The sequence below is a fragment of the Suncus etruscus genome, chromosome 1 (assembly GCF_024139225.1).
Source record: "Suncus etruscus isolate mSunEtr1 chromosome 1, mSunEtr1.pri.cur, whole genome shotgun sequence".
Lineage (NCBI taxonomy): Eukaryota > Metazoa > Chordata > Mammalia > Eulipotyphla > Soricidae > Suncus > Suncus etruscus.
Window position 1 is genome coordinate 106041175 of NC_064848.1, and position 26419 is coordinate 106067593.

Consider the following 26419-nt stretch of genomic DNA (forward strand, 5'->3'; position numbering starts at 1 on the left):
ACTTTGTTCCTCATATTATTTAAGTCAAATAATCTTCACCACTGTTAGCCATATTAGAACTAAAGTGGACCCACATGACAAAGCTTTTTTTAATATAAAAATACATGAAAAACTCATGATCTTAGAATTCATCATCTACAAATAATTTAATCAATACAAAGGTATTTTTATATTCCTTGGTTTAATGAACTGTTTATATAATACTGCATAAGATATTATTATTCACAATACTGTAGAAAAAAAGGAGAAAAAATCCTCAATAGTTTATATCCTTGGATGAATATCAGATCTCAGAAAAAATAATCAATGAATGATACCTTAATCATATATCTCACTGAGTTTTTGCATTCTTTTGTAGGTATTGATTGATTTGTCTAGCACATCTCACCTTGATAACACTCCGAGGTGGTATCCTCTCAAAGAGCAGACTGAAAGCATTGACCATGGAAAATCCCATTCTAGTCAAAGCAGCCAGCAGTCCCCAAAGCCATCTGTCATCAAAAGTAGAAGCCATGGTATCTTCCCTGACCCATCAAAGGGTAGGAAATATTTCAAGTAGAAAAATGTTTTATCTGTTTGTTTACATTGTGTCTTCTTATATGAATATTTATCTTCCATTTTAATGGTAGCATTATGATTTACAGTATTGTTAAATATAGTTTTATGAATACATCACTTCAACCCCACAAACCACACCAGAGTTTCTGTTTAACTCCACCATGTCCCAAGTGCCCTTTTCATCCTTCATCTCCTCCTGCCAGGTAAGCTGAGTTTTGTAGAAAAACTCTCCAGGTTCTTTTTTTATTTTACTTTTTTTTTTTGGTTGGGGGAGGCTTGGGCTATACCCATTAGTGCTCAGGGGTTATTCCTGACCCTGTGCACATAGATCCGTTCTGGCAGGGGACTATATATAGTATAATGGATCAAATCTGGGTCAGTCCTATGCAAAGCAAGCACCTTATCCTCTCTCTGTAGCAATCAGTTCTGTTGCCTCTAGCCATTTGTGCTTCCCTTACTGTTTCTTTGTGTGCCACATATGATAGAATATTCAGTGTCTGTCCTCTCTTTATGACTGACCACTCAAGAAGATAACCTTTAGTTTCATCCATCTAGTGGCAAATTGCATGTTTTTTTCTTTTCTTATAGATGAATAATACTCCATTATGTAGATATACTATTAAATTTATCTCTCCAATTATCTTTTTCTTAAGTACTTGAAGTTTTGATTGCTTGGGAAATAATGATAGTATGTCATTTAAAGCATAAGAGACATGGAGTTAGAAGATTTGGCTTTAGTCTCATATCAGACCATAATTAAGTTTAGATTTATCTTTGCTTATTAGCAGTTTTTCTAACTAATATGGAAGCAGTCAGGATGTTTGAAATATAGGTCTTGTGAGTGTTTAAAACCCATAGTAATATGATTTTATAAAATTTGTCATAGTCTTAGAATATAAAAGTTCTCACTAGTTCACTGACTAGAGATAATCATTATCATTTAAATGTATTCTCTCTAATTGTTAAAATTCTTCATTTTTTGTAAGTGTAGTCTTACTCACATAATAATAATAATAATTTTTTGTTCTTTCTAACTTTTAATAAATGTTTTCCTCAAGTTATTTAAACAATTGCGTCACCAACCTTACTTATATAATTCCTAAATGTTTGACTCAAGATAAATATAATTTGTTTTCAAACTACTCTGATTATCTTTCAAATAGCAATGTTAAATGTTTGGGTTTGTCAGTGTATACAGCATCACTATACTAGCTAAATTTTCCTTTGAAGAATTCCATTAGAAATTGCTCTCTAACAGTGTATAAATATTCTTTACAATTTGAGTTATTGTCCATATGAGAGAAACTTCATGAAGTATCTTAACATATAAAAAGCTACATATTTTAATTATAAATTTTTTGTGTTCTGCATATTGTATCATTCTCTCCTTTAGTTTTTTTGTCACTGAACTGGAAAGGGATCCTTTGCATAAGACAAAAATATGAATTTAATAAGTGAGTTTCTGGAAAGAGAAAAACTTATACAATAGGCTAAAAATTGTTATAAACCACTGACTTCAATGAATGTTAACAATTACTTATAATGAGTCTTATAGATCACTTGTATCTTAATAAAAATGACTGACATTTAGAATATCATTAGTAAAAACGACCTCTTTCAATATGATATTATAATTAAGATGTGATATTTATGACAGATGTATGTTATCAGAAATTGTCACAGGTGGTGATTCTGCAGTCTCCATTTTTAATATGATCTCATCACTTTCAAACTTTCATTGAAGATTTGCATCTTTTGACTTACCTCTCTTCCAGTAGCAATATAAACTAGTTGTTGTTTTTTTTTAATCTAGTCTAGAATTGGTAGGGTTTCCTGGTAAAAGTACAAGTTAATTTTTTCAGAAACTTGAAACTGGTTAGAATGTATTACACTATTTTCAAGATTCTTATGCTATTTTTTACTTTCTATCCCCTAAATTGTTTTCCAAATGTTCAATCACATTACTACAGAGTGATCCTTTGCATAAATGAGCCCAAAAAAGAAACAATTAACATAAATCGTAGACAGTTTCAAATTATGTGTAGACCAAACTTGACAGGAAGGACACTGGTGCAACTTTAACTCCCATTTTACCCTTTGTAACCAGACATGCAGGTTCCGACCATTGAGAAATCCCATAGTAGTCCTGGTAGCTCGAAGTCTTCATCGGAAGGTCACCTCCGCTCTCATGGACCATCTCGCAGTCAAAGCAAAACCAGCGTTACTCAGACCCACCTGGAAGATGCGGGGGCTGCTATAGCCGCTGCAGAGGCCGCCGTGCAACAACTCCGCCTTCAACCAAGTAAAAGACGCAAATAAATTCCTCAGCATGGCAGCTTAATGTTCATCTGTTGCCTTTCTCTCCTGCTGTCCTCTGTTTGCTTTCTGTTTTGGCATACCCTGCTCACTCTGTTCTCTGTCCTTTTGTCTGTGTAAGAACAGTATCAATACATAAATATGCACTTTTTTACTTAGATTTTTTAATTTACATAGACTACAATAAAACTGGCTGTTTCTCCTTCGTTTCCACCCTCCATCCAACCTAACTCATAGTATTTGGTATCTGTGTCTGTGATGTTTGCAGGCAAATGTGTTGTTTGTCCTTTTTTGTGTGCACTTAAATATTCTTTAGAATTATAGGAATTATAAGCACAAGTGGCTGCCAGTTCCCCAGACATTATATTTAAAAAAGATAAAAGAAAAAAGCACACACTGTAGTCTTTAGAGTTAATTAATAAGGAGACAATTGCTTATTCTAAAACCAAATATAAGAAAATTATGCAGAATATAAACCCAACAGTTATGTTCTAGAACCTGGGGCAAAAGCCACTTCATTATAATACTCTAAACATTAATTATGCATGTGAATTGTGTGGGCAACTTTCTAGTTTTTTGAGAAAAAAACATATGGAGGAAATTAGGTTTCTTATATTTAAGATATATACATAAGGATATGTCATGAGGCAATTGACCTCATAAAAGAGCACAATCAGGTCCATTCTGTTGAATCCTACTTGTATAGGATAACAGAGACTATAGGGCTTGTTCCTAAACCATTGGAAATCCTTTGAAAGTCAACATCAATTAAATTGTGTAATGATTCAGTCATCTTAACTATTGTATTTTGTTTAGCATATGAAAAATTTAGCCAATTATATTACATGCAGATATTTTATAAATGTGGGTACTCCATTACTGTCCAAAGGCTTTAGTCAGACAATCAAGATAGTTTAATGTTCTCCCCATCTCCAAAAATCATCATTCCTAAAGAAACAGCCAGTTTTAAAACCCTTTTAGTGCTGTGCATGTGGTGTCATTTTGGCATTTGAAAACACAACTTCTTTAAATAGAGCAAAAGAACACTTCTGTTTGCATGAATAACATTTAAGCTGGTTCCATCTGAGGATACATACTCTGGGTTTCCATTTCACCTACACTGCCACAGCAGCACATAAAAGCGGTCAGTCTAATCATGCCAGGAAGCAGCACAGACACAGCATAGCAGGCGTCCTCCCCATTCAAAGAACTCAGTCTGATAATCTGCCTCCACCAGCCAATGGCAACCAAGACCAAAGCCAGCTAGCCCTCAGGAAGGTGATGTCTGATGGACCAGTCAAACCAGAAGGAGGTGAGCAGAAAGGCGCTATTCAAAGCACACAGCAAGAACATCCCCAAATTTAAAAGCCTCATCATTTAATTGTAGGGGTTGTCTGATAAAATATGTTTATCCCCTTTTTAATGTGCTTTTGTGGGCATGGCATTTCAGGACTTCATCATCACCGTGTAAGTCCCAAGATCAGTCCCATAATATATTGACTACAGTGATTTGTATTTTTCTATGCTCTGGGGCATCTTTTGACTTTTGTTGGGAAATAGATTAACAGTATTCATAATGCAGAATGGAATGCATGCTACTAACCTAATCTGTTCAAGCATGACTATAAATTTGTCGCATTGTGATAAAAGTTTAAACTGCTCACAATTTAAGTTAGCAACCAGCTGGAATGTAGATCAGTTTTCTGTTGCCTATAATTTCAAGTGTAACTTTAAAAACTTTCAGTGGATTTTGAAATTCTTAGAGGAAAGTAAAGGAAAAATTGTCAATGCACTCATTCACCTTCACCTGGTGAAAGTTCTCTCGATCTTACAAGCAGACATTTTCCAATCATGTTTCCATAGCTGTTAAGTGTATCAGATGTGTTGGGCATGTGAATATCCAAGTGCCTGTGTAATAAATAAAGTATCTTTATTTCATTCATAAACTCCTGGGTTCTGAGCCATTGTTATATGATGCAGCTTATATGAGTGTGTCAGTCTTTGCTTTCTCATTTGATTCCTTGCAATAGAGAATTACTGTTACAGCTCCATTACTAAGAGCTATAAAAATAAAGTGTTAGGGAGCAGGCTCAAGGTTCATGTTAGAAACATTATAAAAAGAAGGGGAAATTAGCACCCAAATTTTAGGACTTACATAAACAAGTAAAAATAATGGGGTTTGGGCTTCTCTAGGCAGTGATTTCAATCTTTCTTTTATGCACATATAAACTGCTTTGCCATCCGCCCAGTTTTCTTCTCAAGGAAGTCAAATTCTATGAACTCTTGCTCTTAGGATGCATTTAAACTTGACTCCATGGCTGTGTTCAGAATGGAAAACAAGTTTATGTGTATGCCTATATTAAGTCCACAAATCAAAAGTTTCTACCACACAAAAGAAATGACAGGAATTACACCAGAAGATTATACAATTATTTCCAATTTAATTCAAAAACATATATATCATTTTTATTTTCTCAAATAGCATTTCTATGCTTGCCCCCTCAGTCCATTACAGTTCTAAAACACTTGATTTCACTTTGCAAAATATTATAATTAAAGTTTCATAATTTCTGATAACTTATCTCAGAAAATAAAAATAAGAGGCTTTTGTCACAAATACTCAGGGATAGAAAATAAAGTTTGTGACAGTATAGAGAGTAACCTCTGTTGTTTCTTGAATTAGCCAGGTATTTAAGAATGCAATTATCACAAATATTAGGATAATATTTAATATTCATTTTCTCAACCCAGTTAATGAGTAGCAATATAGTACAATTTCCTTTGTAGTTATTATTACTACTTACTTTCCATTAGTACTTAAATTCCATCTGTCACATTTTCTTCTATCAAATAAGTTTAATTAATATCTTAATATGATGCATTCTTTAAATAGGTAATAATTTTAAGAATTGCATTAGTAAAATGCTTTAATTAAATTAAATTAATTAATACAATTTATTTTACACTTTATATTTTAATTAATATGACATAGTATTATATAGTACTTTATCTTTATTTTTCTTAAATGTGGTTTTTAGAACTACAAAATGTAATCTCTTCTATTTGAGTAAGGCTCCAATATGTATCCTTATGTATTTAAAATTCTATAACTAAGTCTAGAAATTTTTTTCACTGAAATTATAATCAAAATTATTTTTAATTTTTTAATAAGTGATAAATAAGATGTCCTATTTTCTAATATATAAATCTATTTTTCTGCAACTAGAAAGGCAATAAGAGCATAATTCAGTTATTATTTTACTATATCATGAACATACTATAGGGTTTATTTATATAAAGTGGCATGTAATTAACTTACAGAAAAGTTGGTAGGAGAGAGAAGCATATTAAAGTCCAGCAAATATCTATTCAGTAATTTTAGAAATTAGTATTTTTATTGACATAAGTGATTAAATACAATTCTCCCATTTCAAACCTCAATAGATTTCAGGTAATCCTACTTGCATTTGAAAATAATACCTTACATTGGAATAATCCTTCACAATTGTACATCGTTCTGTAAACCAATTTTTATTTTCTCAAGCCTAGTGCATGTAATATTCTTCCAAGATACTTTCTCTGTTCAAGTGAGCAATTAGAGATGATAGATTGATAGAACACATTTCAAGGAATTCTAAAAACCAGTGATAATGCCCATATCTTATTACTGCAAGTCCTTTTTCTATTTACATACATTTGCTCTTGATAGTAACATTCCTAACTTTATTAAAAACCATATTATTCATTTTTGCTATCTTAACTCTTATCTAATAACTTCTTATCTAACTCTTATCTTAACTTATCTAATACAAGTGATTAAAGGTGGCTAGAAATTATGATGATGCAATACAAATTAGATTTAATTTCTTTACATGATCCTCTTTATTTGAAGACTGATAATTTAGTTTCTACAAAGGGAATAAAAACTTTTTTCTGCAAAGGCCATATGTACACAATAGCAGAATCTGTAGAGGAAGCTCTGCATGTTTTTGTCTCTGTGGTTATTTCCTTCAAGGGTGATGACACTGTCCCTAAATAACCCTCAAATATTTTTGCAAGTGTCTCAGCAAATTATCTGCTTCAGGTAGCACAAAATATAGGGCAAGTAAGAATTACTGTGTGAGCTAGAGGACTTGCTTTCATTTTTTTTGGTTTTGGAGCCACACTTGACTCTGGTTGAGGCTTACTCTTAATGTGCTTGAGAGAACATTTCATGTTCAACCCCATGCAAGGAAAACACTGGACCTATTGTACTATCGCTCTGGCCCTAGATGATCCTTTTCTCTCTCCCTGTTTATTTGATGCTAGCCCACTTGAAGAGAAATATCAAACAGATTGTGCCAGAATATCTGATGTTAAACAATCCACTATATTTAGAATTGCTCAAAAATATTTTTTCCCAAGCCAGTTAATTTGGTTGAATATAAGCCCTGCAGATTTAGATGGTAGCATCCACCAGGCAGAAGAGTTTGAAAAGTGGTTCTTTAAAATAAAAATAAATACCAAAACAAATGAAAGAGTTCTTAAAACCATAAACATTGATTTAGCCACCATCAAAAATATTACTTTAAGGGAAGGTAGGGGAGATTATTATTTTTAAGTACAAGTTGAAAATTCCTGAATTTTTTATATGGAGAGTTAGAGTTATTTTCAAATCTAAAATGTTATTTAGGGAAGTTAGAAATATCCCATAACACTACACAGTGATAGGAGAATCAGTAGAATGGGTTGGAGAAGTTAGGAGGATCGTCGCCTATGAGTGAAAAGTTAATATGACAGTCAGTTCCGAGATTAGACTGGATTGCAGGAAAAAAGCCTGAAATGACTTCACAGACCACTGCTGGAAACTGCACTATCAGTAAGGCACATTTGCGGCACCTGTCAAAAAAGAGTTTTGTATCCATGTATCACTGTGGCAGACTCTTACATCACACCAAGGGAGGTGGGGAAGTGGTAGCGGGGGTGGCTGGTTTGGAAATTCTGGTGGGCACTGGGAGTGGAGGAATTGTTCATCACAAAAACCTAGAGATGGAAGATTGCTTTTGATCAGAAAGAATATAGTGTCATATTTCAAGAAAGGAAAGGTACTAAAGGGGGTGCAAAGAAGAAACATAGACGAATTATAATACATTTATTTGGAGGTGAACTTTTCTCTAACACATTGGGGGGGGAAGATTTCACAATTTTCTGCTCATACAAAATGACAAAACCTTTCAAATAAAAAATGGGTAGTTAAAAATAAAGTTGAGACTGCAATGATCTGAACACAGAAAACTTTAACAAATTAGACGATTTTAGCTTTCAACAGTCTCTGGGGAAGGGTTTTCTTTCTTGTCTGTGAAAATCAAAATACTCTGCTAAAGTTTTGCTTTTTTAAGAGTCTTCCATAGTTTCTTAGAATAACTAATTATGCTTTTTCAAATCTTTCTGCCATCATATAACATTAATTGCCAGAAATTGTTTCAATGCAGAGTCACAGACAAGAAATAGTAACTATTTTCATCACCGAACATTACACTGTCTCTTGATGGAACGTCATTCACAAATCTGACTCCAGGGGTGCACCACCACAGGGTACATTCCTATGTCAGTAGTACACATGAATTTTTATTGAACCATCTATATATCAGGTTACATTGGGAATCTGTATTCTCATTTCATTGACAGGAATAGCAAACCCAACTGGCATATCTGTTTGATCTCAGTGTTATACCATAGTTCATTAATCTTGCTATGTGCCTGTGTAATTGAATGGAATGAGATGGTAAAAAGCCCAACTACTTAATATATCAGCCTCCTTTTTTCTTATTTATGACTTGTTCTGTTTGGACCACACACAGTGGTGCTCAGTATGACATGTCTTTAACAGAATCACACATAATGCAAATTATTTTATTTTGGACTTTTACTAAATTATTTTCAAAAAGTAATCAAATTTCCACCAAAGAGCAAGACCCTGAAGAGCTGAGAAAGGCAAGTAAATGTTTGAAAGACAGAAATGAGAAATCTGGGGCATGGGAAGTTTTATGAGGGCACAGTATGATATCTTGGGCAAAGGGAGCATTAGGAGCATGAATCGGGAATATTATCATCTGAATAGGAAAGAAAACATGGAACATACTAAGGACAGGGGGAAGAGGACCAGCCAAAGGACTGGTCTGACTAACAATATTTTCTAAATATAAGTTGTGTGGTACTTGATTTTTTTTTTCATTTCACCCATTCTTCATTGTGAAAGATAAGTGTGAGGGGATTACTATAAAAGGATATATAGAGATATAGGATAGAAAAAAGGAATATTAATAAGTGTAAGACAAACAAAATAGGGGCCAGAGAGATAGCATGGAGGTAGAGCGTTTGCATGCAGAAGGACAGTGGTTCGAATTCTGGCATCCAATATGGTCCCCCGAGCCTGCCAGGGGTGATTTCTGAGCATAGAGCCAGGCATAACCCCTGAGCTCTGCCAGGTGTGAACCCCCAAAAAATAAAAGACAAAATAATTTATGTTATTAGTGTGTTGAATGTATATATACACATATATATAAAAGCACTAATCTTTGAGGGGGTCAAAATTAATTTAAATGAAAATACACTGTACTTATTATGATTGGATGTTCAATTTGCTAGTTGTATGATGAGGAATAATCCAGATATAATTAAGTTTAAGATACTAAAAATTTTAATAAATTAATAATTTGAACAAATACTCTTAAGACAATAACATTCCAATTCAAACAAGAACAGGTAAACTTTTAAGAAAAAGATTTTTGATGTAGAACAATATAAAAATTCTTTAAGAGTAAATTAAAATAAAATTTGTGAAAGATTACAAAAATAAGATTTGCTTTTTCTTATTCTGTTATTTCAAATTTAAAAGCATGTAATTTTAAATTTTATAGATTATGTTACAGTTAGGTTGACTGGAGAACTAATCCAGGAGATGCTTGGCTAGCCACGGCAGATTATTCAATGTAAAGGTAGAAGAGTGAGTTGGTCTCCAACTCTACAGGGCTAGGGACCATCAGAATAATTCTGAGAAGTTCAGAGGCCATCAGGGTATGACACCCTACTAGTCCTCACAGGTTAGCAATGCAACCCTAATAGTTCTCAGGAGGTCACATGGCACTGGGTATCTAACCTGTGTCAGGTGTATACCCTACCTAATACCTAATCCCACACTTTAATTTTTCTGAAAAGTAAATGAAATTGGAATTCATAAAACAAATAAAATATAATTTGTATATTAAATCAAATTTCTATCTATATCTACTACATAAGTTTAGTTTATTTAAAAGGTTAATGTAAAGCATTTTTATTACTGATGACCTTTTAGAAAGCAAACAGCTGAATTACTATTTAGGTATCCATTTGATGAACATCATCCATTTGATGTACATAAAAATAAAAAATTATTTAGGGAGAATTTGCATTATTTTTAGCTTCCCAATTGCCATTATTTATCCTGGCTGTCTCTGACCACAAAATATTTTTTGACAAGCAAAAATAGTTTTTTTATTAAGCAAATATAACAGGCAAGCAAATTTTGTAGCATGTATATATAATTCTGAATTCAGACATTATCTTCTAAAGTTCTAGATAAAACAAGTTCTAAGAAAACCTGGAGAATAAAAACAACTATAACAAGGTTTTGTTTTGTTTTGTTTTGTTTGTTTTTGTGTTTAGTATTTTTTTTTTTTGGGTCAGGCCCAGCTGTGCACTCAGGAATCGCTCCTGGAGGGCTCGAAGGATCATATGGGATGCTGGAGATCGAACCTGGGTCGGCTGTGTGCAAGGCAAATGCTGTTCCCCTGTACTATGGCTCCATCCCTGGGGCCATAAAATGTTTTTTAAGAAAACATTTTTAAGGAAAGCTAGCAAAACAAATTGATATTTTTGGTATAAAAATAAAACAGAAAAAGTCACTGTAGAGTGTATAAAATGGTATAAAATGTATAAAATTGTTATATTACTCAGTAAAGACTAGAAATAATTGGTTTTTCTCTCAATTTTCATTAATGATTTATATCAAAGTAGATACAGACCAATATTTTTTAAAGTGTATTCACTGAAATGTAGTGGACCCAGAGTTCCTTTCAGATATCTGTAAGGCCTTTGTAGTGAATATGAGTCTATTTTGCCTTTTCTCATTCTCAATCCTAAGATTCTTATGTTTACATGAAGTGTCATGATCATACTTACTGGATGGTTAATGAAATAGGAGTTTGTTGATTATTTAAAATGTTGCTTGTGACTATGTAAAATATTATTACCTATAGCTCAATTGACAAAGCATAATTTTAAATTCAATAAAATTTAAATATAAAAGTGGTCTTAAAGTTTAAAGGATTAAGAACCACTGACTAAGGCTGGAGCGATAGCACAATTGCAGGGCATTTGCCTCACAAGTGCCTGACCTAGGATGGACCTCAGTTCGAGTCCCAGCATTCCATATGGTCCCATGGAGCCAAGGGCGATTTCTGAGCACATAGCCAGGAGTATCCCCTGAGCATTACTGGGTGTGCCCCTCATACCCCCAAAAAAGAACCACTGATCTAGATTATTGCATAAAAATTTTCCAATAGTTCTAGACATAGGATAATTAAGAACTTTTCAAATATAGGTCTCCATATTTTTCTATGCCTTCTATCTCTCATACTGCATTTCATAATCCCTTTCATTTCTCATTAAATGTTATTTTATTATTAATGTTGATAAAATACTTTTATATCTTTTAGTTTATGTCAAATTATTTGTTGGTCTTGGTATAGATTTAATTATGATTATAAATTTATATTTTTTATTTTTTTAAAACTGGTAAGTTGTTTGTCAGCTTTAACCAAGTTGTTTCCAACCTAAGATGAAGAGAGAGGGAGTTTATAAAGGTACGATAAATTTTACTTCTGTCCTATCTCAAAGATAATTTGTAAAAAATATTGTTTAAAAATGATTTGTTTCTTTTATCTTTTTATTGTGTTATAGGTTACATGAACTATAAATTAATTGTGTTGGCATAAATTGCACTGATAAAACAAAATCACCATTTTGAAACTAGCAGAAAATTTAAATTTCTTGTCTAATTTAACTCATTCTCTCAATTTTTAAGTATAGAGTTTGTTTTTATATGATTAAATCAAAAAGGAAATTCAAATTCTACTTATAAATATTACAATATTATTCTATAAATATTAGTTGAGCATTTGTCTACATCTCAACATGTTTATTTATTTTTGTTTGCATATTTTAGGGACTCATCTGGTAGTACTCAGGTGTTCTTCCTGGCTTTACACTCAGGAATTGTACCTGGCAGGTTGAGGACCATATGGATGTCATAGATTAAACGCAGGTTGGCCTCTTGCAAGGCCGATATTGGACCTGCAGTGTACAAGAAAGAAAACAGATCACTCTCATGATCAATATCCTGTTCTAGTAATATTTGTTGAATAATGAATTAGATATGTCAAAAGAATAATGAAGAAAGAGAAACACATTAATTTTGTTTCCTATCAATTGTTTCCTACCAATTTTCTATTACTTCCTATCAATTGTTTCCTATCAGTTCCTATCAATTTCCTATCAATCAATTTCTATCAATTGTTTCTTATCAACTGAATAAAGAGAGATGTAGTGGCCAGATCCATAATAGCACAGTGAGCAGGGGACTTACCTTTCACAGGCCAATTTCAGTTTGATTCCCAGCTCCCCATATGGTCCCCCAGACCTGTTAGAAATGATCCTTGAATGCAGAGCAAGGAGTAAGCCCTGAGCACTGCTAGGTGTGGTGCAAAAAAGGAAGGAAGGAAGGAAGGAAGGAAGGAAGGAAGGAAGGAAGGAAGGAAGGAAGGAAGGAAGGAAGGAAGGAAGGAAGGAAGGAAGGAAGGAGGGAGGAAGGAGGGAGGGAGGGAGGGAGGGAGGGAGGAAGGAAGGAAGGAAGGAGGGAGGGAAGGAAGGAAGGAAGGAAGGAAGGAAGGAAGGAAGGAGGGAGGGAGGGAGGAAGAAGGGAGGGAGGGAGGGAGGGAGGGAGGGAGGGAGGGAGGGAGGAAGGAAGGAAGGAAGGAGGGAGGGAGGGAGGGAGGGAGGAAGGAGGGAGGAAGGAAGGAAGGAAGGAAGGAAGGAAGGAAGGAAGGAAGGAAGGAAGGAAGGAAGGAAGGAAGGAAGGAAGGAAGGAAGGAAGGAAGGAAGGAAGAAAGAAAAAAATTGTTTTTATATGCAGTCAAACTTAACCATGTTTACAAATATGTTATTTTATTTGTTCTGACTGTAGTTCTCATAATCTTTACAATTCACTGGAACAAAAGGAACTTTAAAGGATAAAGTATTTGTGAAAGTATTTAAAGGAGAAAGGAAAAGCTGAAAAATAAGTGAAATTATGAATAAGCCTCATGAGACCACAACTGAGCTTATCCAATAATGATCCAAATTCCACTTTTATTTGCAGCATGACATTTGTAGTAGAGTTAATTTGCTATCTTTGTTGGGGGACTTTACTTAGCTGTAGCCTCACCTTTATTGCTGGCTCTGCATTCTTGAATGATTCCTGGTGCTTAAAAGGGACCAAAGGGATACCAGAGAATAAAAAATACTTGCAAGACTCGTGCCCTAGCTCTAGTATTGTCTCTCCAGGCCAGGAGTATATTTATTTGGGGCAGGATTTTTATATAAATCTAGATTCTATTTTAGATTTATTTGAGGTCAACATCTGATTATCTAAACATTTATAGTCTAGTTTAACAATTTCAGAATTATATAGGGACAGTTTTCAAAATAGATCCCTTTTGATTATGCCCCACTCAAGCAAATTTACATGTCTTCAAATTAAACTGCATGAGACAATATTATTGCTTCAAAGGAGAATAAAATTAATATTAAAAATAATCTTAAAATGTTTACATAGATGCTAGACATAATTACCCTTATAATATAATAAAAGATATGTTTATCTTTATAATATAATAGGTTTATCATTATGTTAGCATGTAAGACAACAATCTTTATTTTGTTATAGCATTTTTGTTAATATTTTAGCACAAAAGCAAAACTTTGTATTTGATTAGCTACTATATTTGGATATAACTATTAGTAAATAAAAGTATTGATTTTTATTTAAGATAATGTGTTAAACATTTCCTTTTATTTGCTAATTTTGTTACCATGTAAGTTTACTTTAAGTAGATAAAAAGTAAAATTACTTTCAGTAGAATTTTCCAAAACTAGCATTCAAGCTAAATGACTTTAAAATTTAACACATATGGGAGCCAGAGTAATAGTACACTTGGGCTCTATTAGGCATTATTAAAACTATTTGTACTATTAGTATTATTGAGCACTACTAGCAATAGGGTAACTCGCCTCAAACCAACTATCCCATCTGAATTCCTGCGACCATCAGGAGTGATTCCTGAGTGAAGAGCCAGGAGTAACCATGAAGCAGTGCTGGTTGTGCCACAAGAAAAAATAAATTGACATAGAGGGGAATGGGTAGGACAGGGTTTAAAATTTAAACCCTATCTCAAACTCAATTTACTTGGGGGCCGCAGGAGGCAAATTCGGGGTGATCCTTGAGTGCAAAGTCAATAGTAAGCCTTGAACATTGGGGGATATGACCCAAACAGCTAAAACAAAACAAAACAAAAAAAGATTTCTCTAGGGCAGGGCCACAAAATGTTGTATGGAGGGCCGCAAACGGCCCTCGGGCCGCGAGTTTGAGACCCCTGGTTTAAATGCTTGCCTTACAAACAACCAAATGTATTTATCCCCCACCCCACATCACAAGGTCTGCAAAGCACTTTTCAGAGAGAGCAATACCTGAGCACAGACTTTAAGTAATCACAGAAAATTGAAAAGTGTTTCTATAAAACCCAATTCTACCATGCCAAGGAGAAAAAAAAAACACCTCAAAAAATAAAGATATAGTCAATAAAGGCAACATAGCATAAATATAAGGACTACAGTGATAATAGATGGAGAATAATTATAAGGAATACAGGATATAGAGAAGTCATATATTATGTAAGTAAAATGCCTTCTATCATGTTATTAGCTAAATGTACTCAAACACCAATTAAATTGAATTTCTCTGTATATCTTAAAAAAATTTTCATACGCCATTGTAGATAAAGAACACTGAACATGATTAAGATGTTTTCCATCGTTCCTCCCACATATTAAAATAAAGGCATCACATTTTCACTCTCCCTTTCAGCTTCTTTGTAAAAAACAAACAAAAAAAAAAACACCCTTTTCTTTAAATTTGGCTAGGCTATACCTATTTTCTCAAATATTAATATAGATGTTTGTAAAAAAAAACATTTTGGATGATATTAGTATGTTTACAGTGATAGATGCATTTTATATATATATTTATATATATATATTATATATAAGCAACCAAATGCATTTATCCCCCACCCCACATCACAAGGTCTGCAAAGCACTTTACAGAGAGAGCAATACCTGAGCACAGACCTTAAGTAATCACAGAAAATATAATATATATATATAAAACCTTCACCAGTGCAACATTCCCCTGACAAATGTCCAAGTGTCCCTCCTCCCCACCACACACCAGCCTGTACTCTAGACAGGCTTTCTACTTCCTACATTCAGTCACATTCTGTTATAATGGTTTTCAGTGTAATTATCTCTCTAACTACACTCATCACTCTTTGTGGTGAGCTGCATATTGTGAGCTGGACCTTCCAGTCCTCCTCTCTTTTGTCTCTGAGAATTATTGCAAAAATGTCTTTTATTTTTCTTAAAATCCATAAATGAGTGAGACTATTCTGTGTCTATCTCTCTCCCTCTGACTTATTTATATGGCTTATCATATGACTTGTTATATGGCTAAAGAAACTTTGGTGCATATATACAATTGAATATTATGCAGCCGTCAGAAGAGATGAAGTCATGAAATTTTTCTATACATGGATGTATATGGAATCTATTATGCTGAGTGAAATAAAAACACCCTTAAGGAACATAGTTTGATTTGCATGCAGGAAGACAATATCCAGTGGTGTTGAAAGTCCCTTTAGAATGGTACTGAGAGAAAGAATAACTGGCCTTCAAGTTACCCTGGTGGGTTGAGAATGTGGTGCCTACTACAGGCAATGGCACATACTGCAATCCATTGAGAAGACTCCAGTTTAATATGTGTAAGAGGAAAAAAAAATGCCACAACCCATTTCTCATATTTGGGATTTTTTAGTAACTGTAAGATTATATATGTACACATATTAAACTATAGTCTATATTTTAAATACATATCACTATTCTCTATATGTTCTTCCCTTCACTGCCCACCCAAGGCATTCACAAATGATTGATATAAGAGTCAGAGATATCTAACAATAAGCTTAGTTGTAAAGACTTATTACTGAGGGAAAAGGAGGCATGGAGGAAGATGTGACCTCAAACAGCATCATTGAATGATCCGTGGCATTTTTCTACTGTTAGCTTCCTCCTATATGTTTCCCAATTTATCATGAAGAGATAAGTGATTTAGAACATATATTAAACTCCAAATTTCCTAGTAAGACGCCACATCTCTTATGTAAATACCACTTTGATTTAATAGGACATACACAAAATATTGTAACTGGACAAGTAAAGAGAAAAACATATTAGATAATACTGGTCACGTAGAACTGAGATTAACAAATGAAGTAAAGGGCCGGAGAGATAGCATGGAGGTAAGGCATTTGCCTTTCATGCAGAAGGTCGGTGGTTCAAATCCCGGCATCCCATATAGTTCCCCGAGCCTGCCAGGAGCGATTTCTGAGCATAGAGCCAGGAGTAACCCCTGAACGCTGCTGGGTATGTTCCAAAAACAAAAACAAAAAAAAATGAAGTAAAACAGAAAAAATCTCTTCAGTGAAAGTAACAGCAGATAAGTATATAAAGATAGGCAGAGGAAAGAAAAGTAATGTTACCAAAGTAATCCCTAGTTATATTAAAATGAGAACTAGTTAAAGAAAAACACTACTAAATGCCTGCCCCAGAGACAGACAGTGGTGGGAGGGAAATGGGGGACATTGGTGGCAGGATGTTGCACTGGTGAAGGATGGTGTACAGTCTATAACTAAAGTTCAATTTTGAACAATTTAGTAAAAATTGTGCTTAAAAGCAATAAAAAAGAAAGCACAAAATAAAATAAAGTTAATGAATAACTTCTAACATAACATATATTTACATTTTGTAATTAAAATACTGGAATAGATCAATTTTTAAAATTGATTTTTTTTCCATTTAGCTTAATGTCCTGTCTACTGTTTCTATGAAGATAATACTACTATTAATAAAGTAATTTGAGAGATGCAGACTTTACCTAAATTGATATTGATATATTTTGAAATAACTGAGCTCGAGCAAGGTTATAAAATCAGTAACAGATTTTATACCATTGCGTACATTGCAAACTCAATTCTGAGCTATTTTCACCTCAGAATTGTAACTCAATTTTAACTAAGAAAATTGGATGTGATAGGTATATTGGCACTTTCAAGATTTAGTTCTTTCTCATTTTATTATTGTATCACCTGTACCAGGGGTTCTATTCCTTGAAAATTTTGGGGTTTATATAAGGAACGTGACAGTTCTGATACAAGTTAACTAACTCAGAGACCTTGTCAGTTTTGCAATATTCTGCACCTGAAGCCAGGCTAGAGATGCGGCTCCGTGCTCTCAAATCATCGTGCTGCCATCGTGTGGTTGTTTGCTGGGTATGCTAAGGCTCTGCATTTTAAAAGCTGGAGAGGGAAAAGCAAACAGCAAACTTCCTGCAAACAGGCATGCAGAGACACTGCTAGATTTAGTTAGTTCTTCAGAGCAGAGTAATCAAATAAAAATATTTAACTAGGTATGTAGCTTTCAAAGAAAATGAAGAGTTCAAAAACTATTTAAAACATAATTGCCTCACAGAAGGTAAAGATTGTTTACTCGAGTTTACTGGATCAATACTTAAGAATTTTTTACTTGAAAATAATTGAGTCGCTAGAGAAAAATTACAGGTATTAGGAACAGCAGAGAGAGTACAGTAGGTAGAGCATTTGCCTTTGCACTCAATCCACCAGGGATTTGTTTGATTCTCAGCATTACATACTGCACCTCACGCCTGTCAGCAGTGATCTCTGAGCAGATCCTAATAGAGGCCCCAAGTGAAACCAAACCAAATCAAATAAAAGAAAAATTATTTCCTTTAAGAACCTAACAAAGACGAAGAATTTGTTTGTACAGCAGAGGTGAATTGAGACTTAGTGTCTATAATCGCGCCCTCTGGTGGCAATCTTGGAATGTTACTATAGGTTTTGGGTCATTACAATTCAAACAATATTTAATATCATTGTATTTATTAATTTTCTATTTATATTTATAAAATGTGCTATACTGTTTTAGTATATTATTATGGAATATTTATTTAAATAAAACCTTTTTTGAGGAGATAGGATAACAAAACATTTAGTAAGTAATCACAGTTCTATTTATACCATATGATAAAGTTGCATCTCTAGTTTTAGAACTATAAGAAATGGGTCTGGAAAGATATCACAGTGATTAAGGCACTTGTCTTGCATGCAGATGATCAAGTTTGATCCCCAGCGCCCAGAACCCTATAAGGAGTGATTCTTGAGCTCAGAGTCAGAAGCCCTAAACACTGCTCAGTGTGGGTCCCCAAAACAAATAAACTCTACAAGAAATTGGGTCATCCAAAGCTTCTTTAACAACGAATATATGAAACAAAATAAGATGTGTGTGTGCATGTGTATGTGTGTGTGTGTGTGTGTGTGTGTTTCCGGAACGGGGGTGGGACAAAAATCAGCAAGCAATGCTCCTGGGTCTGTGTTTAATGATCACTTCTGCTGGGGATTGGGGACAATATCTTGTGTCAAGAATCAAATTGGGTTCATATGCATTAAAAGTCTTAATTCCTGCATTATCTGTCTAGCTTCCATAAAGAACTTTTGATGAAAGCATTTTGGTTTATGTAAAATATATTTGAAAAGTAAAATACTAAATGAATCATATGGTTTAGTTGTTTGATTAAGGGGAATACTTATTAATTTTTATTGTTGCTATTTACCTAAATATTACTTCAGAATTATTTCTTGATAATTTTACAAGAAAGCTATTATGGATCAAACACAGGTACTTTCTTCAACAAGGACAAGCTTGTTACCATGACAATCACTGATGGAAATTAATAAATGCCATAAAATATCTTGTGCTGTGGTCTACATAGAGGTAGGATAAGGAAACAAGCACTATTTTAGTTAGACCTTAACTAATAAACATGTTAGCTGTGAGTGAATCAAAGAGAATGGTTCAAGGTTGAAGAGACTTGCTCAAGTGAAGTTCAGGGACAAGAAAGCCAAAGTAAAGGAAGATAGTAACAATAAAAAATCTGAGTGAACTTCAATGCAATGTAAGGCATATATATATAAGATAATTATGAGAGAGCTTTAGAATAAGCAGAAGAAAATTATTTTAAAAAGCAACTTAGATTTCTGGCTTAAATTGAAGTTCTGAAATGATCTAATATATACCCTACTATATTTCATTTTATAGCATTTTTATTATTAGAATGTTTGCACTAGAGCAGGTTTAACTGAATTTAATATAAATTAATATAATTAAATTCAGTTGGGGTAGCAGGGATTGCTGGCCTTGCTTGCAATCAGCCCCTTTTTACCCCTAGCACAGCATATTTCCTGGACCCCACTTGGAGTGCTCAGCTCTCACAGCAGAACCAGGAGTAAGCCTAAGCACTACCAGGTGTGGCCCCAAAACAAAAATAAAACAAAACAAAAAAAGAATTGTTGTTACCTTACTGGGGAAGATATTGGAAGAGGGCATTGTTCCAATAGACACATAACAGTAAACATTTAACTTGAAACATACATTTATATATGTTATATATATATATATCAGATGAGACATTATATATAGTTTTGATTATATTCTTAAATAAATGTTTTAATTAAATCACCTTGAAATAGCTATAAAGTTGTTCATGATTGAGTTACAGTCATACAATGTACAAAAACCCTTCACCAGTGCACATTTCCCACTATTAATGTCCTCACTTTCCCTCTTGACCTCCCCACTTTCCTCTACCTGCTTCTGGGGCAGATATATTTCCTCTCTCTTTCCTCTTTGTTTTCCTCTGTTTTTGTCTCTGTCTCTTCCCTTCCTTTTTGTCCTTTTAGACAGTGTGGTGTGCAATATTATTCCTGAAGCGATATAGTGCATATCACTCTATCTACTTTCAGCACCCAATTCTTGTCCTGAGTGATTATTTCCAACTATCATTGTCATAGTGGTTCCTTCTCTGCCCTAACTACATTCCCCTGATCTTTGTGAACAGCTTCCTACAGTAGATCAGTCCTCTTGGCCCTTGGTTTGACTGTATTTTATGCTATATAGATTTTCATTAAATAATGAAGGTCCACTCTGCATTTCTGACTTATTAAGTTTAAGCAATTAAGTCTAGATCAAAATATATGTAGGTTTGTCCTACAGCTACAAAACAGTCTTAAATTGAAGATTCAGTCAAGTAGCAGACATTTTTTTAGATAATAATAGATATCTTGATTCACTTATAAATGACCCATATTTCTTTTGATCTATACATCTACTTTTGTTTAACAATGATGTTGTGTGGGCTCAAAAAAGTCATTCCAATATATGTTCATATTTAGTCTTCTTTTCATGTACCTTTTAAAGTCACTGATGCTATAACTGTCAGTGCTCCTGTGGACCACTATTTGTGACACTGCGGGCCTGGAAGTCTCAAGAAATGTCTCCCAAGTTTACCTCATATATAAGTGAAATGCTATACTACTAAATCACTATCATTGTCTCTTTTTAATTTTTATATAAAATATATATCTCTTGATTCTTGTACATGCATTTAAAGTGAGATGTCAGGGAACAAAGTGAAAGCATAGTAGATAGGGCATGCATTTGCTTTGCATGCTGCCCCAGGGATTTAATCCCACCAACTCATATGGTCCCATGGGCCCTGCCAGGAGTAATTTCTGAGTGTAGAGCCAGGAATAATTCTTGAGTGTCGCTAGGTGTGCCTCCCTGCAAAAAGTGAGATATCAATTCACTGAACAAAATTTTAAAAATTCTTTCCTTAAATTACTTTAAATTTATGTTTAATTTTGTTCCATTTTGATTGCTATCTTATTATATATCCTATACACATTTCAAATTTTCTAGTAGATAATTAGAAGTAGAATTTATGTCAGATAAAATTGGGTTCACATAAAAATACTATTAATATATTTTAAATGTAAATTATGTAATCCTAGTTCTGTGATATATTTCTTTGATATTTGTCATATTATTTTGGATAAAAAATTTTAATTTAGTTAATAAAATTTTTTAAAGTAACTTATACTAATTAAGGATTTTCTGTTCATGAAATTAAAGTTTCATTTAAATATTACTAAATATTATTAAACCATTAAGTTATGTTAATTGCCTATTAAAAGCATGACTTCAACCTCCTTTCTATTGACTAATGTGACTATACAATAGACTTTACTGTTGTTACTTTGCATTTTGGAGGGAGAAGTGAGAGAAATTAGGGTGAGGGGTTGACTGTGGAAGTGCTCAAGATCTTTTTCTGGTTCTGCTGTATTGAGACACTATATGGTGCCAGGAATTGATTGGAATCAACTGCATTCAAGACAGGTGCCTTACCCGCTAATACTCCCTCAGACTGTACAGATTATTCTACAATATAAAGGTTCATAATTTTATATTAATATACTACTTTTCAGTTTTTTTGTTATACTATAGAGTATTTTTAATAATAAATGTATCATTGGGTTTCTTCTATATTGTTTGCTTATATTGTTTATTTATATTTCTTTTATATTCTCTATATAGTTCCAGTGAAATAAACATTGGAACTGTAATTCTATTTCTGCAAACTATAGTCCTATGGTTCATTAGTTTTTAAACAGGGTTTAGGATTATTCTAAAGAGTTTATCCTAATATCTAGATACCATCTATGCCATTGACTAATAAATATATATCTGTTATTTCTATATGATGACAAAAGAATTCTAAAGTATCCCTGGACATATATTTTTTACATTTATTACATTTTTATTTGAGGCATTGTGATTTATAACAATGTTCACTATAGGGTTTCATTCATGTAATGTTCCAACACCATATCCACAAGCAGAGTATTCACTTCCCTCCACCATTATCATGGGGTCCTGCCACAAACTCATGCATCTCTATCCCCTCACTCTGGTAAGCTCAGTTCCCAAGTTCTGTTGCTTTTGATCATTTGATAATCCCTTACAATTTTCTTTATATCCTACATATAAGAGAGACCTGAATATTTTTTAACTTCCTGATAACTTTAGATTAGTATTTCCACACCAGAAAAAAGAAGTGAGTTAAAATTTGCAAGACAATCTAGTTAATAGATTTGCCTTCAAATGATTTCCCTTATAATATTTCTATTTTACCATATTAGTTACAGGTATATTAGTGAAAATACCACTAGGTATTCTGTTTATATGTACCTTGTGAAAAATGTAGATACCTTCACTTAACTAGTATTCATCTCATAGTGTTAATATCACCGAACTATTATCCATCCCATAGTTTTAATATGCAGAAATATTATTAGAGAGTTTCTAAATAACTTTGTAGTTAGAGTATGTCTAAAATGAAAAGAGCACTAAAGCAAGGTCATTGCCAAGGTCTCAGTATATGCAAAGATATTATCAAGAATATCTATAGACAGGAAAGCTCTATATAAGAATTTGACATATGCAAAAATAATTCTTACAAGAATAAGAAGAGTTACTAGGATGTTCCTTTATTCTATCCTCACAATAAGTCTTAGAAGATATCATTTTGACCCCATTACTTTTAGCTAATTATTTTGAGGATAATTAGATGAAGGCTGTAAGTGTTACTGCAGAATGAGTTGCTATTTAAGCTATATTTATATGATCAAATTTCAAGCTCCCAAGTTCTCATTATGTGGCATTAGACAAATAATAAGAGGAAATACTGCACCTCATTTTATTCTCATATCAAAGTTTTGTCACAAATCTAAACTAATTAAAACTCAATTCACAATATCATTACTATACTACTTTTACATATTTTTCAGCACAAATTTATAATTTATAGCTAGATGGGTATCTATGTTTTGGACACACACACACACACACACATATATATATATATATTTATGTCCCAAATAAACTAAAAAATTTAAATAACTCACAATTTTAAACTAGAAATGGGTAGAAGGGAGCAAGATTTTTCAAATTTCTATGTCGCTGTAGAGTAGCATTATATATGAAGGAAAACAGAATTTTATTTATTTATTGAAATTTCCTGTTTGCATTTTCATCTTTGAGAAAAAATAATCATTTGTTAATATAGAAAATAAGTTTCCCTTTATTCTGTTATTTCTCTCTACCCATGTTTTTCTAAACTCTTTTTTTCTAAAGTATTTCAAAATTATGTGCTATATCTTTATTGCAATGTTGTATAAATAAGACAATGCAGATCCTATGGTAAATATTAATAATTGACAGATATAATTATGTAACTCAATCTAAAAAATCTAGTATTTTACTTTAGAAGTTATCATTTTCCTTTCATATCTAATAAAAACAATAAAATACTGTAGTGTTGTGATATTTGGTAAAGGAAATAAAAGTGGAAGGCAGGTTTTCAAATGGGGAGTCCTTACTAGAACTGTTTTTTTATATATAGATGTATAAATGAAGAAAACATGTAATTATGCATTGGGAGATCAATGAAGTTTCATTGATTCACTGTGGTGTTGACTCTTCCCCACACCATGCAGCAAAGCCTACCAATCACCGGCCTGCAGAAAGCTCCGCATCCACTGGCTCCTCTGGCTGCAGCTTTGGCAGTGGATATAGCGTGGACAATGAAGGAAGCAGCAGCACTGCAGGGGAGACTAATCTATTTCCTATTCCAAGGATGTAAGTGCTTCTTGCCATTTTTTCTTCACAAGTTACAGCATCATGAGTAAGCTTTGTACATTTAATAGGATGTGGCTAGACAATTGCCTAGTTCTGAGTCATTGTCTCTGAACAACTTCAAATGCTTATGCCAGAGCATTCAGAAAAGATAAAATGATAAAATTCTAAGGATAAATGTTGGTCACTACTATGGTCTACTCAATCACTGCAAAATGAATATTAAAATTGCTAGAATAATAATAAAGTAATGATGCCCCAATCAAGTTTAGAGGCATTAGTACATAGATAATTTATGTATAGAAAATAGATAATTTAATTACCTAATAACCAAACAGAAACATTGTAGATCTTTGAGCTAAACATTAATTTACTGAGAATAAAGAGACAAGTTAAAAAATTCAAATCATATAAAATTGACAATACTTTGAGTATTCATTTAGATTTCACAACTATAAGTTTCACTGCAGTTAGAATGGAAACTTTGGAAGTAAAATGTGTCTGTGATTTCTAGAATAAATATTAAATCAAAGGTGCCTAAATAAGCACACTTTGTATAAATCCCTGAGAAAGTCATTGCAAATTAAATAGAAAATTAAAGCAGATTTTGTTTCGAATGTATTATGATAGACTTAGTCATATTGGTGACAACATTTAGCAATCTCCAAGATAAATATGAAGATTATGTCTGTTGTAAGATCAACATCTAATCTTCCTGAAATACGTTTTTCCTTACCATTTGATATCAGGAATTACTTTACTTTTTTCATTCTTTTTATATCAGTGTTCACTCCTGGCCTGTGCTAAAGGATCACTCCTGGTGAGATCAGGGTCCATAAAAGGTGCCAGTGCTGGAACCCAGGTTGGCTTGTGGGTATTATCACCAGTCCCAGTGTTAGGATTTTCAGAAACAATCTGGCCTAGCTAAGGTCTAGTATCCAGGCCAGAGTGAATCCACTCTGATGCGTGTGATAGGCTTTGTAAAACCTCTGAAATGTAATTGCATTTACATTCTTAAATGTTTGAAAAAAGAAAAACAAAAGTTTTGTGATATAAAAATTTTATGATATAAATAATTCAGTGTCCTTAACTCTTTTTTTGTTTTGTTTTGTTTGGGCCACACCCAGTGGCACTCAGGGATTACTCCTGGCTTTGTGCTCAGAAATCTCTCCTGGCTTGGGGGGAACATATGGGTTGCTGGGGCTTAAACCTGAGTCCTTCCTGGGTCTACTGCATGCAAGACAAATGCCCTACTGTTGTGCTACCACTCGGGCCCCTGTCCTTACTCTTTAATGAAACTAAGCTCTATAAGGGTAAATTTGAGTAGTGGAAACAGACATAATTAAATCAATTAATCAATTAGATTATTTACTATCTGGACCTTATATAGCATATGTAGACCTTTGTGTTAGGTATCCCTTTTTTTTTTTTGATCCAAAGTTGGATGAATACTTCTTTGGGGATGAAACTTCTTTATTGAAAAGTAAAGATTTATATTTTTAATCTTTCTTATGCTCTCATGTATAGTTTTAGTATTTAAATAGTGGTATAAATGCAAAATAATGTGATAAAGGCAAAATAAAGGGATAATGAAAAGAGGAATTATACATGCTATATTTTTAATAATAACAAATTTAGATATTTTGAAATTCTTAAAATACATTTTATATTTATTGTATAATTACTGGTCTACTTTTTGAGACAGCTTATAAATTATATAATATTACTTATCAATGCTTTTAATTGAAAATTATTTCTGGAAGTTCTAATAGTTCTTTATTAAAACTTGAAGGAGAATTTTAGCAAATTTTAGCAAATTCTTTTCTCTTAATTGTAAATTCCACATAATGCATAAATTATTACATTTAATCAATACCTTTCAAAAATAATATATTTTAGTAGTATGAGGATCAGTTTTATACATGCAAGGCATGTTGTAGTCTATCACTGGATCACATTTCTATTACTTAAAAAGAAATATAACAAATAATGTAATAAATCCTTGTGAGTAGACTAATTACCAGCATCACAATATAAGATGTAGAGGTAGATTATGTTTATTTATAAATAACTACCACATCCTAATATTGTTTTGCCCATTAAAATAAAGCAAATGAAAATTGCTTAAGAAAATATTTTCCCATATAAGCACAAATGAAATAATTTTTAAAAGTATTACAGGGATATATGTAAGAATTCATTGGACAATGAAAATGTTCTTGAATATTTGTTTACTTGTTAGCAAATTGTATATTTTTACAGGTTTTCTTGGGCAGACCTGGAGGTACTCCGGGGTTACTCAGGATCTACATTCAGGAATCATACCTGGCAGTCTCAGAGAACGATATGGTATGCCAGGGATCAAACTCAGGTTAACAGTGTGCAAGGCAAACACCTGCCAGCTGTACTATTGCTCTAGCACCAATTTTTACAGTTTTTGAAAGTTGCATTAATTGGGGTCCAGAGTAATTGTATAGCAGGTAGGGCTCTTGCCTTGCAGATGGTCAACTGGGTTTGAATTCCCTGTCTCCTATGATCTTCGGCATAGAAT

At 33.2% G+C, this 26419-nt stretch overlaps 1 protein-coding gene across 1 annotated transcript in view; it reads left to right on the forward strand.

Moving 5' to 3' along the window:
• The window catches only part of PCLO (piccolo presynaptic cytomatrix protein), a 331891-nt gene that overhangs the window by 260397 nt on the left and 45075 nt on the right, over window positions 1-26419 (forward strand). The window contains exons 20-22 of the mRNA XM_049772799.1: window positions 359-539; window positions 2666-2860; window positions 23730-23871. Coding sequence (XP_049628756.1) covers window positions 359-539; window positions 2666-2860; window positions 23730-23871 — 518 coding nt within the window. The remainder of the gene's footprint in view (window positions 1-358; window positions 540-2665; window positions 2861-23729; window positions 23872-26419) is intronic.